The 13,738-nt window shown below is 34.4% G+C and overlaps 1 protein-coding gene across 1 annotated transcript in view; it reads left to right on the top strand.

The window, feature by feature from the left end:
- Nucleotides 1–13,075, top strand: part of CUNH2orf69 (chromosome unknown C2orf69 homolog) — an 18,037-nt gene extending 4,962 nt beyond the window's left edge. Inside the window, exon 2 of the mRNA XM_069070115.1 lies at nt 9,164–13,075. Within this exon, the coding sequence (XP_068926216.1) occupies nt 9,164–9,994 (831 nt within the window). The 3' untranslated portion in view covers nt 9,995–13,075. The remainder of the gene's footprint in view (nt 1–9,163) is intronic.
- Nucleotides 13,076–13,738: the final 663 nt, after the last annotated feature.

Raw genomic sequence — 13,738 nt, 5'->3', positions numbered from 1 at the left:
TTTGATTGTTAACTTACCTTGCATTGGAATCAACCTCCCTATAATGTCTACTGACAAGAATTAGGCTACCCTGTTGTTAATAAATTTAAAAATCTGCTCTTATCTCATATATGATAGTTCCTCAGTTTGGAGTGGGGGGAGTTCTGCCTGAATATTTTTCACTTTGTTCAGCAGTCTCCCCAGGTAGGCCACTAGGTATTATAAGTGGACCCCATCACTTTCAGCAATTGATATCCAGCCTATCTGTCCATAATTAGTTCTGGTGGATGACTTGAAAAGAAGGTGTAATTTGGGGTCAAGGATAAGCTTGTAACAAGACTACCATAGAAAACCTTGTTTTATTACATCCCAGTTGGCATGGTACCTTAAGTGTTGGGGTAGGTCCTTAATGAAATCTAATGTTGTAGCCACACAGAGTTGGATGTCTTGAACAATGATGAAAATAAAACAGTCCCATACCGGGAGAAACAATATGTACATACACACATATATCTATATACACACATATTATTTATATATATCATAAGTATATATGTATTATACTTATATAAATATTTATTATGTATATATATACATGAAAGCTAAATATAAAGTAATAGGGGGTGGTGCTTTTCCTAGTCTTGTATAACCATGAAAAAGTCACTTGACCTTTCTGAGTCTTAGTTTCCTCATCTCTAAAATGGGTATAATACCTGCATGATTTACCTCACATGTTTTAGGGAAGTGCTCTGTTCTGTAAGCCACAAAGCACTATATTGTAAGCCAAAAAAGCTTTAATACTGCCTAGAGGCTGCTAGGTGTCACAATGGATAGAGTTCTGGGCCTAGAATTACGAAGACCTGAATTCAAATTCAGCCTCAGATACTTAATAGCTCTGTAACCAAGGGCAAGTAACTTAATCTTTGTCTCTATTTCCTTTCCTGTAAAATGGGAATAATAATAGCACTTGCTTATAGCACTTCCCAGGGTTGGTCAAATGAGATAATATTTATAAGGTGCTTAGTGTAATACCTATAGGTGATTAATAAATACTATTCCTTTCCCATATAACACTGGTCACAAACTGTACTTTTTTTTTTCTGTTAATGTACAACTAGCTTTCTGCAAGAGTACTAGAACATCTGCCATACATTACCCAATAGCAAGTTTCAGTCACTACATCCATGTTGCCAGATGAGTGCAGACTTTGTGTGTGTGAATCTAGGGTAATTCCTCAATGTAGGTATGAGTGTGTCCAAGCCCTCCAGAAATGAACTAGTCAGAACAAGAATATTCATGCAAAATACTGATAATGAGTTTTGAAAGAACTTATTATTGGTAAAGCTGATGAATCTGCAAATTAGGAATTTTTGCCTTAAGGGCAATATCAAAAGTCCCCTTAAGCTCTGGAAGGAAACTATCTACATGGTCCATTGGAAGCTATTCAGTCAGGTATGGAGTGGCAGAAACTACCTAACAAGCAAGCACTCAATCTGATCCTCTTTACCTGAACAAGAGGCAGTAACTTTAGCGTATGAGCCAAGCTCACTCAATTGTTAAACATTATGGAGAAAGATAGTAAAAAAAAAATTTCCTCGCAACAGTGAAATCAATAAAGGGGAAAATGAGTCTATAGAAAAGTTGGTGTGAAACTCAAATAATATGTTCCCAAAAGTATTTTAGAATGAAACTGCCAGAACACAAATAAACATAATAATGTACTAGGTTTGCCACAGTTTTTTTTTTTGTTTTTTTTTTTAAGCAATTGGGGTTAAGTAACTTGCTCAAGGTTACACGGCCAGGTGTTTCTGGGTGGGTGCTAAGTGTCTGAGCCCGGGATTCGATCTCCAGGTCTTCTCAACACTGGAGCCGGTGCTCTTACTCGCTGTGCTACCTGGCCGCCCCTACAGTTTTTATATCTATTATCATTGATGAATGAGGAAACACTACTTTGGGACTCTTAATACCTCATTACCTGATATTATATATGAAGAATTGTAAATAGCACTCAGTAAAATCAGCCGGGAAGCATGGCTGGATAAGACCAAACACAGAGAAAAAAATGCATGTGGGATGTGATCCTAGTTTTGAAGGTGCCTAGATAAGTTTTTCAAGTTACCTCACAAAGAGAGCACTATCAAAGGAATGGCAGAAAAAAATCATAGCTCAAATTATTTCCCCTCAAAATTGATTGAAACAACTATCAGCCCCATATATTTACTTTCCTATTCCTAAAAATATATCTGAGAATGCTCTATATACATGTTGATCATCAAAGGAATTGAGAAAAAAACTTTTAAGTAGGCTCTTGTAGCTTAGTTCAATGCCTGGAGCATAGTAGGTACTTAATAAGTATTTATTATTGATTGACTATTTTCTCCAGCAATCTTCATATTTATATAATTGAGTGAAAGGTATGGAGAACATGAGATCTTTTTTGTTAGGTTGACAATTTTATTTTCATAATATTTTTTCCAGTAAACAAAAATCTATCTCTTCCTTTCACCTTGTTCCATTGAAAAGGAAAAAAACAACAACAAACCCCTTGTAACAAATATGCATAATCAAGCAAGACAAATTCCCACATTAGCCAGATTCAAAAATATGTCTGTCTTCCCCTTAGACAATCACTTGTCTGGAAATGGGTAGCATGTTTTCATCATAGATCCTTTGGAATCATGGTTGGTCATTGTGTTGATCAGAATTCTTAGTCTTACAAAGTTGAGAACATAAGATCTTATGATGTTTATTGTTTGATTACAAAAAGCATCTGACTTTTTAAACATTTTTTATTTATTTAATTTTTAATTCATGGGATAAAACAAGTGTTTCCATAACATAGTGTGAACAAAAAAAGATGATGTACATAAAACTGCAAATCTATTATGTACAACTTGCTAATACTTTTAAATATATAATAAAGTTATCAATAAATTTCCTTTCCCCCTTTCCACCCCACCCTAGAGATAGCTACCATTAGATGCAAATATGTATGCATATGCACAATAATTCTATACTTCTATTTATCAGCCCTTTTTCTGGATAAAGGTAGCATTTTCCTTCATATATCCTTTGTAGAAGGACAGAAGAAGCCCTAATGTAATGAAAATAGCACTGGGCTTAAGAGACAAAAGTTCTGGTTTCAAGTCTTCCATTTATCCATTTACTAGCTGAAGGACCTTGGACAAGTCAGAATAACAGAATATCAGGTTAGGAAGTGACCACAGAAGTCATTCAGACCAACCCACACCTGAGTAGGAGTCCCTCACAGTGATCCCAAGTGATCATTCATCCTCTTCATGAAGACCTGCAATGATGAAGAACCACCTCTCAAGACAACCCCTTCCACTTCTGGACAAATCTTAATTTCTGGGAAGTTTTTCTAAAAGTGAAATCTGCCTCTTTTGCAACCTCTACCCATAACTCCTAATTCTGCCATTTGTGTGGTTAGGCTGACAAATCTAATAACTTTCTCACATGGCAATCTTTCCAATAGTTAATCAAAGAGATATCCTTGTTATCCCTTTAGTCTCTTCTCTCCATACTAAACACGTACAGTTTGTTCAACCAACTTTTGTTTAGCATTCTTCCATCCTTCCAGATGGATGGTCCAGAGAACCAGCCTTCTCCCTGTGTCAGCAATGCCATATTCACAATGCCTATAGAGATTACAAATATGCTGATATAATTATCCATCACAAAATACGTCAGGTTTGCCATTTGGGGAAATAAACTAGAAAATTTATTAAGATACCAAAAGACTGAGTCCCAAAACCAGAAAGTGAAAGCCATCAGAGTAGTTATGATATTGACACAGGTAGATAAAGTAAAAAGCACCCACATTCTCAAGCCTTTAAAACAGAACAGGCTACCTCAGGCAAAGGTCCTCCTCTCCCCACTCACAGCAACCACCCAGTGTCCTGGAAGAGCGCTCCCAGCAGCTCCGGCCCCTGGCAGTGCTCAGCCGGAGTCCTAACTCAAAAAAAAAAAAAAAAAAGCAAACGCCCCCCACTTCCAACCACAGGACTGTTTGCCCGGCTTTTTTTTTTTTTTTTTTCTCTGCTATGTCAGCACGTCCATGGGGCATGGGAGATCTTTAAATCCCATAACCCTTACACTCCCATCCTGATCACTCTATACTTGATGTTCTCTAATTAACATAATTCCTAAAACAGCATACCCAGAACTGATTACAGCACCCCAGATACAGCATTACCAGAGTAGAAGGCAGCTGGGCTGTCACTTCCTTTGTCTTAGACAATATGCTGACAAGTGTTAGCTTTGGATGCTGCCATGTCACACTGTTGATTCATGTTGAGTTTAAAGTCAGCTAAAATCTTCCAGTTCTTTTTCATATGACCTTGCAGTGCCCCCTGTAATTGTAACATTGATTGTTTTTGAGCCCAAGTATAGAGTCTTAATGCAGTTTTAAGCTTTAATTGCTATTATAATATAATAAATTAATAGCTATTATATTTGATGACTAAAGCTTTAAACCGCACTAAGCCTTTGGGACATCTTATATAGGATATCATTTATCTTTAATATGTTTTGTTTTATAATAATAATATATAATAATAATAGTTATCATTTATAAGTGATTTAAACTCTGAGAATTAATTTTCTAATGCATAATGTGGTTTGGTGTTAATAACATGCCCTATCTATGCAACGTTTGTGATGTTCATAATATCAAATACGATCAAGTTCTTTGTATATTATAAAGTACAATACAATTCTAAGAGGCATTAATATTATTTCTACTATTGATAGTTTTAAAAATATATATATCACTAGCCCCTTAGATACGCTGTTAAAAATTTCCAAGAGATTGTAGACTGAGTAAATTTTTTATCCTGTCTACCTTTAGTAACCCTCTCCTCCTACTACACCTCACCAATAGATTGCTTGTCTTTATCACCCTTTGACCTCTCTGTCCAACAAACTCCTGTTGCTCTCCTACTGCTCACATATGATTAAACCTGGATGAAGGAACCCATTTTGTATCATCAACAAAGACACTGTTCAACCATGTTGTTTTGGTGGAAGAGTTGTTGAGCAATATCATTCTAAAGTCCTTCTCCCCTCCCTCTCTACTTTCACTTGTTCCATAGAAAAGCTCTTAACTGATCCTAAATTAGGAGATTCCAGGAAAAAGACTTGCCTCAACCCTTGAACTTTTACATTTTAAACTCTGGACTGTCTGGGACAGACAACCAGGTGCACTTAATTTACAGAAGTGATGAACCATCATCAAGTGGGGCTGTGCATTTGTGTGGGTTCAGGAGTAGGAAGGCTAAGGGAAAAACAGATTCCCTTTCAATACTGTCCAGTTACTGAACAATCTGTTGGTTCTCAGAGATACCAGTCCCTTCTGGCAGCATTTGACTCTTAAAACAAGTACAGCTTCGGTCTCCAGCAAGGTGGCTCCCATGCTTATATTCAAGTCACATGAGATAGTTTGATAGATGCAACCACAGAGACAATTTTGTTTAGTGATTCTTGGATTATCAATTCCAACTGAAATAAACAAAGATGAAGACTCACCTAAGGTGTTCATCGGTATCGTTTAAGATGTCCTGTACAGTCCAAATGGAAGAGAGATTCCTTATACATGATAAGGTTCTCCAAATGCTCCTGTTTGCAGGTGACATTGTGGTGCTTGCATCAAACCTCAGAATACTACAAGATCTCAATACACACTTAACAGATACTGATCCAACAATCCACATAGAAAAAACCAAGTAGATGAAGAATGCTTGGTCAGATTATGACATACAATTGGGTGAGTGGACCATTTTGTCCTTCAGGATATGTATAGTAGACACTACACACGGATGATGAGCTGGGTCCAATATTGAAGAGGCTCGAGTGAGCTGAATTGCACTTGGAAAATTTTGAAGTGCTTTAATTGTTCCCTTATACAAAAACTTCTTAATACCAGTAATTTTTCAGTAATTCTGTTTTGCTATGAATCATGTGTAACAATCAGAATTTCAGATGACTCAAAGGACACACATTAGCCACAGTAAATCACCAATACTTATACATAAGAAGAGACATAAGAGGTTATCATTGGAGAGATAACATGCATGATAAAAGGTCTTGAGCTGGTCATGGTATAAGATCACAGAGACAGTAAAAATATCAAAATACCTAGATAAAGACCTTCGGTAAGTTGGATCGTTCATCTGTGGAAGATATATGAGTACATGAATGAGTATTTCTCTAATGGCATAAGGCACAGATGAGTTGAGATCTGCATTAGTAGAGAGAGAATCTATATTAATGAAATAGTTATCTTTCAGAAGCATCAAAGTATAAATGAATGTGGCTTAGTGCTACTAAGATAGGATACCACAAAAGATAATCTTGGTCTAATTCATGGGAAACGCCTAACTAGAGGTGGAGGTCCAGAAAGACCTATTTGGCAAATAAGCCTGACCAGTTCCTTTTACTGTTTGTGACCACCCTAGATTAAAGAAATCTTAAGCCAAATTGCAAATGGTCCTTACTGCTTGACAGATCCTCAGGAACTTGAAAAATAGTTATCATAGCTTATGGCCTCTGGAGATAAGTCCTGAGCATCTTGTAGAAAATAACCTCCGCCATCATTTTCAGGCAGTCTACTTTGGGACTGAGACAGTATCATGATTTACCCCAGGCAAGGGGAAAAAAAAAAACCAACACAGGGAATTAGGAAGACATCCAGGCTTGGGAAGGGCTCAATGGTACTGTGGGGACATATATATGGGGCAGATGTGGTTGGAACTAAAAGAGATAAGCAAGGATAATAAAAAAAATCTGGGACAGTATTAGTACTGGGTAGTTTGCAGAATATCCAAGTCAGAGTTTCTGAGAGGAGCTCATAGAGAGGATAGCCTGGTGTTTGAAATAGAGGTCAAGAAGATAGTGTCAGATAAGAAGGCAGGAAAGGGGAGGGGGGTGCTCTAAGATGCTGTCACCTGAAAATTTCAGTTCTTTTATAATGTCATGTGTTTTTGGTACTTGGTCCTCAGTCATGATCGTTATCATTTGCTATGTTTTCTCTTTAGCCTGTACTTAAGCTGTGAGCTAATATATAGGTTCATAACTGGATTTTTGTTAGACTTACTGTCTGAATCAGTCCATCTGTCATAGAATCATTGACCTAGAGCTGGAAAGGACCTAAGTCCTTCATTTTATATATGAGGAAATTGAAATAGAGGTAATAAATGCTAGGGACAGGATTTGAATCCAGATTCCCTATCTTAAATCTCCATCAATGCGGATTATAATTTTTCTGTTTTCAGATTTTCACTCCTGACACCTTTACAATAGATCTAGCCCCTTCCTCTTGAAGAGCATTTTTTTTCTAGTCCCTTTCTTGGATCTTTAAAAATTTTTTTCTTGAAATCCTTCAACCTTTCCAATAAACCTGAGTTTAGAGCTTTTTTACTTCCTCAAGCTGTAATACCATCTTTCATTTATGGTGCAAATAATTAGTGATTCCCTGAGGCAGAAAGCAAAATGTAGCCTATGAGCTGGTAAGTCAAAGACAAAGAATTTTAGAGGACAAGAACTAAAAAGAACCCTGGAAACACTTCCCTGTAATATCCTTATTTTACAAAAGAGGGTAATGAGACCCAGAGAGAAGAAGTGATTTTTAGCTTCTGAATGGTAGAACTAGGACTTGAAAATCAGATCAGTAGTTTTTTTTTTTTTCTACCTTAGCATATTGCCTTCCAATTCCCTTTTTTCATATCTCCTAGATAAGATTAACCAATGGTCTTGGCTTTCCCTGTAAACTTTTTTTTCCTTACTTGTTTGCCACTGGGCTCCTTGTCTGTTTCCTTGGAATGTTCACCTTTAAATCAGTTTGGATGACCTTTCCAATTCTTAGTTATTAGCACTAACATATTAACTTAAGTGTCTTTTCATCAAACTACAAACACTAAGAAAATTCAAGAAAGGATCATGTCTTTGCCCTCTTGATATGACCCTACAGAACTCCTAGTTTTTCCCTGCCTTGGAATGACTACAGCTGTAAACTATCCTAAATAAATGAAACATCTGTTCTTAAGACTCATACTATCAAGACATTCATTTTTATATCTGACCTAAAGTTTTATGCTTTGGTGTCAGCATTTCTTTTTTTTTTTTTCAGTTGGGATTAAGGATCAGTTTAAACATGATATCAGAGAACTCTTTAAGAAAAATATCTGCATTTTAGAATTGTGTGTGATATAACACTGGAAAAAAAGCGATATTAATTCCAGTCTCTGCTATGTTACTAATTTGATCACTGGCCTTGGGCAATTAATCTCTCTGGGATTTAATTTCTTTTTCTGTGCAATATAAGAGCAGAAGTCTAGTTTGTCACTGAGGTAGGCCCTTTCATGATTTTTATATACAATTGTAATAAATTTTTAAAAATAATGTAGCATTGTCTAATGCTTCTGGATGGAAATTTCCATCAAACTAGGGTGTTGTATTATTTGGAAAGGGACTCCTCTTACTTATCCATCTTGATTTGACATTGAGCTTATAGTTTAACCATTAGCACATGATAGAGCTGCCTGCTTTTTTGGTAAATCATCTGTACTTTCACATGTGTAATCCTTTTAAAATCTAGGAGCTAAAGTTTTCAGTTTAATGTATTTTATTTCTGTTCAGAGAATGGAATAATAAGTAAAAATTAAACATTTATTAAGCACCTACTCTTATGAAAAATAAAAACTAGTACATTAGTTCTGAAAATAGCACTGCATGCACATATTAAACTTCATATTGTTAGATGTAGAGCAACCCAAATAGTTGTATTCAGTTGCTATAATCAACAATATGGCAGCTATCATAGGAGAAAATTATTTTAAACCTAATTTACAAGAGAATTAGTGTATGTCAAAAATGCAGTCAATTAAACTTATATGTATATAGTACTTATATTTGTATAGTACTTTAAGATTTATAAACCACTAAAAGAAGGGGATAATATATATACAGTTTATTAGTACCTAAACATTTCTATTTGGAGCAAACCAGTCAACTTCCATTTTCCACTTTGCAATCCAGAATCCTAAAGTCTTCCCTCCTTGCCCCATGAAAAAGAACAATAAAAGCTGGAAGCTATTTTAGGATAATATTTATGTGTCTGTCGCTTTCTATTTGTAACAGTGATTTTGTGATGGTTCTTCTCTTTCAGAACTATCGTGAAATTATGGCACGTCATCCTGAAAATTATCAGTGGGAAAACTGGAGTCTAGAAAATGTTGCTTTCCTTCTAGCTCACCACTTCACCAATAGTTATATTTGGGTAGTAAAAAGCTCCCGAATGCATTTGCACAAGTTCAGCTGTTATGACAATTTTGTGAAGAGCAACATGTTTGGTGCCCCAGATCACAGCATTGAGTTTGGAGCTTTTAAACATCTTTATTCATTATTAGTTAACGCGTTCACCCTTACTCAAAACATTGTCTTGTCAAAGAAGAAAAGGTATGCTTTAAGAAAGGAGGCAAAGACTTCTGGCTACTATAGAGCAAATTCATCTCATGCTTCAAATGGCTGCCAGGGGGAGAGAGAGAGAAAATATGAACAATTTGATGACTTTGACACCAACTTTAATCCACCATCTTTTAAAGATGCATCCTTTACTTTGATTGGATTCAGTAAAGGATGTGTTGTTTTGAACCAACTGCTTTTTGAGCTGAAAGAAGCCCAGAAAGATAAGAACATAAATACCTTCATCAAAAACATAAGAACAATGTACTGGCTAGATGGCGGTCACTCTGGAGGAAGCAATACTTGGGTTACTTACCCTGAAGTGTTGCAAGAATTTGCAAAGACAGGAATTACAGTTCACACTCATGTTACTCCATACCAAGTAAATGACCCCATGAGGTCTTGGATTGGAAAGGAGCACAAGAAGTTTGTACAGATCCTCGAGGACTTGGGCATGCAGGTGACTAGCCAGATTCACTTTGAGCAGGAACCTCCTTCCATAGAAAATCACTTCAGGGTTCATGAAGTATTTTGAAACTTGAAGTTTACCAATTTACTGTATTCAGTTAAAGAACAAAAACATTCTGTTGTGAAATCAAGTGACAAGAAACAACATTCGATAGACACCTTGTATTAGTTTGGGGAAAATAGAAGCATGGTTACTAAAAATTGGCATGATGGTATTCCTTGAAAGTGAATTCCAGCAATTCTTAGTCTGAATTGAGTTAGAGTTACAAGTTATTTATGATATCAGTATGGTTCTTGCTAATCCTATGGTGTGACCTTAAAATTAGTGAAAATTAAAGTGTGACCTTAAAATTAGTGAAGAATTAGTCTTTCAAAGGCATATATATGATTGATTTAAACTATAAAATTATTATTGATATTTAAATAATTGGAGATTTTGAATATTTACTTCTGACCTTAATCTTGGTAACAATAAAGAAACCGTAACTATCTATTTTAGCACCCTGAAAAATCTTAAAATTTGATTTCATTATACACTTGGGTGGGAACACTTCCTTTGTCTTATTCTTTAGTAGAGGCAAAGATTTGATGGTATTTTCTATTGTTTGAAAGTAACTACCAATTTGTGCCTCATTCTTATGTCCACAGAAGAGACATATATATATATATATATATATATATACACACATAGTTTTATTGATTCATCTTACATCTGTCTTTTGTTCTGGGTCTTATAAAAATACTAAACAATTTTTTATGTATAAAATGACCAATAATCTTTTTAGTGTATAATGGCCATCAAGTTTTAACATTCCATCTCAACTTAAGACTTTGATTTTTAACTGAATGCTTTTTGAATAGACAATATTTTCATTTTGGTCAGAAACTTATCTTTTGGGAAATTGGTCTGAAAAAGAATTACATATTTTGTGTTAGCTAATATGTACTGTGGTCAGATTTAAACATTTCATTTCATGAATCTTATGAAAAAGATCAACATGGGTGGTAAAATCAAACTAAAAAATAAAATCATTGCTCCATTTATTACTCTCCCCAAAAGAAGACAAATTCTGCAGTTCTGAATCGCTGGTTTCTTTCCAAAAGAGTGAAATGCCTGCCAAAAGAAAACAGCTCTCTTTGGCCAAAATGCAAAATTACTGCAGAAAGAAGTTATAAAAGAAAGTTTAAAGACATAAAATTTCATTTTGGCTCAAAAATTGAATTTGGTTAACACTACTGCATAACTTAGGTGAAGATCTCTTTTGCTGTTTTTTTCCTTGACCTAAATAAATATGCTTTGTGGAACCAGAATATAATTATCAATGAAAAGAAGTTGTTTGATGAAGACAAAAAGATTTTTTTTTATCCATCAGAGTGAATACTTGTTACAACAACTAGCCTTTAAGTAGCTGTGCAGTAAACCTAAGTGATATTTTACTCACTCTTGTGATTTGAAAAATGAATATAGGAGAAGTAAAATAATAATGCCCCAACAGACAACATTGGCTTTTACTCACTGAAAACTTTCAAAAGAATGTAGGATGAAGATGCTACAATCTTGGCTTCAGTCCAATTAAAATAATTTCACAGGAATACCCTATTTAGTATTGTCTTTTCACAGTACCTTTTTTTTAAAAAAATTTGCTTTTGAAACATTCCAAATGTTCAGAGCTTAATGGGAAATGGGATCACTGTCTAAATATTCCCTGAAAAGAAACTGCTTAAGTAGAAACATCCTATTTTGTTTTAACACTTCTGCATAGAAACACTATGTTTATAATTTATTCTTGGATCTTTTTAGGGGGGAGAAAAAATAGTTTTGTAGCCTAGACTTTCTTTAAATAGCTACATTTTCTTTTGAGACCAAAAAATTCCTACCAAAGCCACCCCCCACCCACTTCTACCCTTTAAAAAAAAACACCTTCAATCAAAGTACTTGATAAAATAGGTTGTACAGTTACAACAAATTGCCTAACTGTAATACCTGTTTTAATTCCCATGAATTATCTTAGTGTTCATAGACTAGAGAATGAAAGAGGAGGATTTACTTAACATTGAGATTGAAATAAGGTTTGGGATGAAAAGTTCGGGGGAGAATGTTTTTCTACATATCTTTTAATATTGTGATTATAAATAAACATCTCAAGTACTTTATGTGTTAGTGCTCATTGTGAATGATGAATTGTAAACTTAAAAATGCCCTTTTTGAGCTCTTCTGGATGGATATTCTGTGGAAATCAAGAAAATTAACTGTGAGGCTCCTGGAACTACTATTGTATCAAAGTATTATTTTTTCCTGTGCTGGAAATAAATTTCTCCTGAATAGTGTTTAATTTTTCAAGAAATTGACCTGTGTTTTAATTATTGTTATTAGTACTTTAGGCAAAATTTTGTATCAAAGTTTTGTTTTTTTACTTTCATAATTGTAATATTATATACTTCTCAATTGTGTCTTGTGTCACAAATTGAAAAGCAGACATGAAGACAGTGTGAAAGGTTGATCCCACCACAGCATTAATGTATAATTGTATTAAAATGAGTAATCAATAGAAGATTGTTTTTGAGTATGCTTTACGTATAAATAAAGAGTTGACAAATATTGAAATGTTTGAGCAGAAGCTGCTAATGTGTTGATTAGGTTTGAATATGTGAAAGACTATTAAATTTTCATTTTCCTTGATCAAGCTATATTACTTGTCTAAATTCACTTTAAATATTAATTGTAAAAAATAAGTTATGTAGACTTCAAAAGAACAAATTTGTCTCTCCCAGTTTTGAATTGCTTCACTAAATTTAGCATTTAAAAAAAATTTTGATGCATTTGATTTTCTAGAGTGGGCTAGATTTGATAAATGAATTTACGGTTATTCTCAGACTTGGTAATTTTTAGAGTTCTGTGAATTGTTTCAGTTCTTCTGGCACATTGTTTACCAAAATGTTTAGGGTTCTACAATGAAACCCATCTGTAATCACTTAAGTATTAGAGTTTTTAATGTACCATTTGTTTTTCTGGCATGAATAATTTACTTTTGATATCTATATCTTATCACTATCTGTAGCTGGGCAAGGTATATCGAGTGGGAAATGTCTGAAGAGTCTTTTGCTCTGCCGAGATGGTCTGCAAATAAAAATCTTGGGGATTCGATAATTATTAAGCCTAGTGTGTTTGCATTCACTTGCTTGAGATGCTTCATTCATTTCCAAAAGTGCCTTGCACCCTGGAATAAAGGACTCTGAAACCATTCTTAATTTATTTAGTAATAAATTAACTTACTAATTTATTACTATTAAAAACTGTGTATATTTAAATTTTAAAGGAAGTTATCTAGGAAAAAACATATTTGATTTCTTGTGAAAATGTAAAATATTTTACTATGACAGGAAAGACTTAAAATGGCAAAGAAACATAATCTTTGATTTAGCATCTTAGAGTTGCTATTCTGAGATCCAATTCTCTTCTGTATGGTATTATATTAGAATATTTTATATCAAAGGGTTTTTTTGTTTTTTTTGCTTTGACTCATTAAAAAAAATAGACAGTTGAAGTTGTGCCTAAGTGTAGGTTCTGTCTATAATTTGGTTATAATCTAGTTAACCTGTTGGGTTAAGTATACAACTGAAAAGGCATTTGCCAAACTTAACTTTCAGTTTCATCAAAGCATACTTCAGCTTAATATTTAAATCTTTGAAATGGGTTTACATCTATTCTGCTCTTTTATTTCAGTGATGGAAGCCATATTCATTCAGTTCCTTCTTTCTCTTGTTTCCAGTAATCTGAAGAGGAATTTTAGCTTAAACACTTCATAAGATG

Source organism: Petaurus breviceps, unplaced genomic scaffold (genome assembly GCF_028583685.1).
Source record: "Petaurus breviceps papuanus isolate PSGF00001 unplaced genomic scaffold, PetGlider_PUasm1.0 90804, whole genome shotgun sequence".
NCBI classification, from domain to species: domain Eukaryota; kingdom Metazoa; phylum Chordata; class Mammalia; order Diprotodontia; family Petauridae; genus Petaurus; species Petaurus breviceps.
Note: the sequence above shows the minus strand (reverse complement) of the source record. Positions and strands in the feature narration are given on the sequence as shown.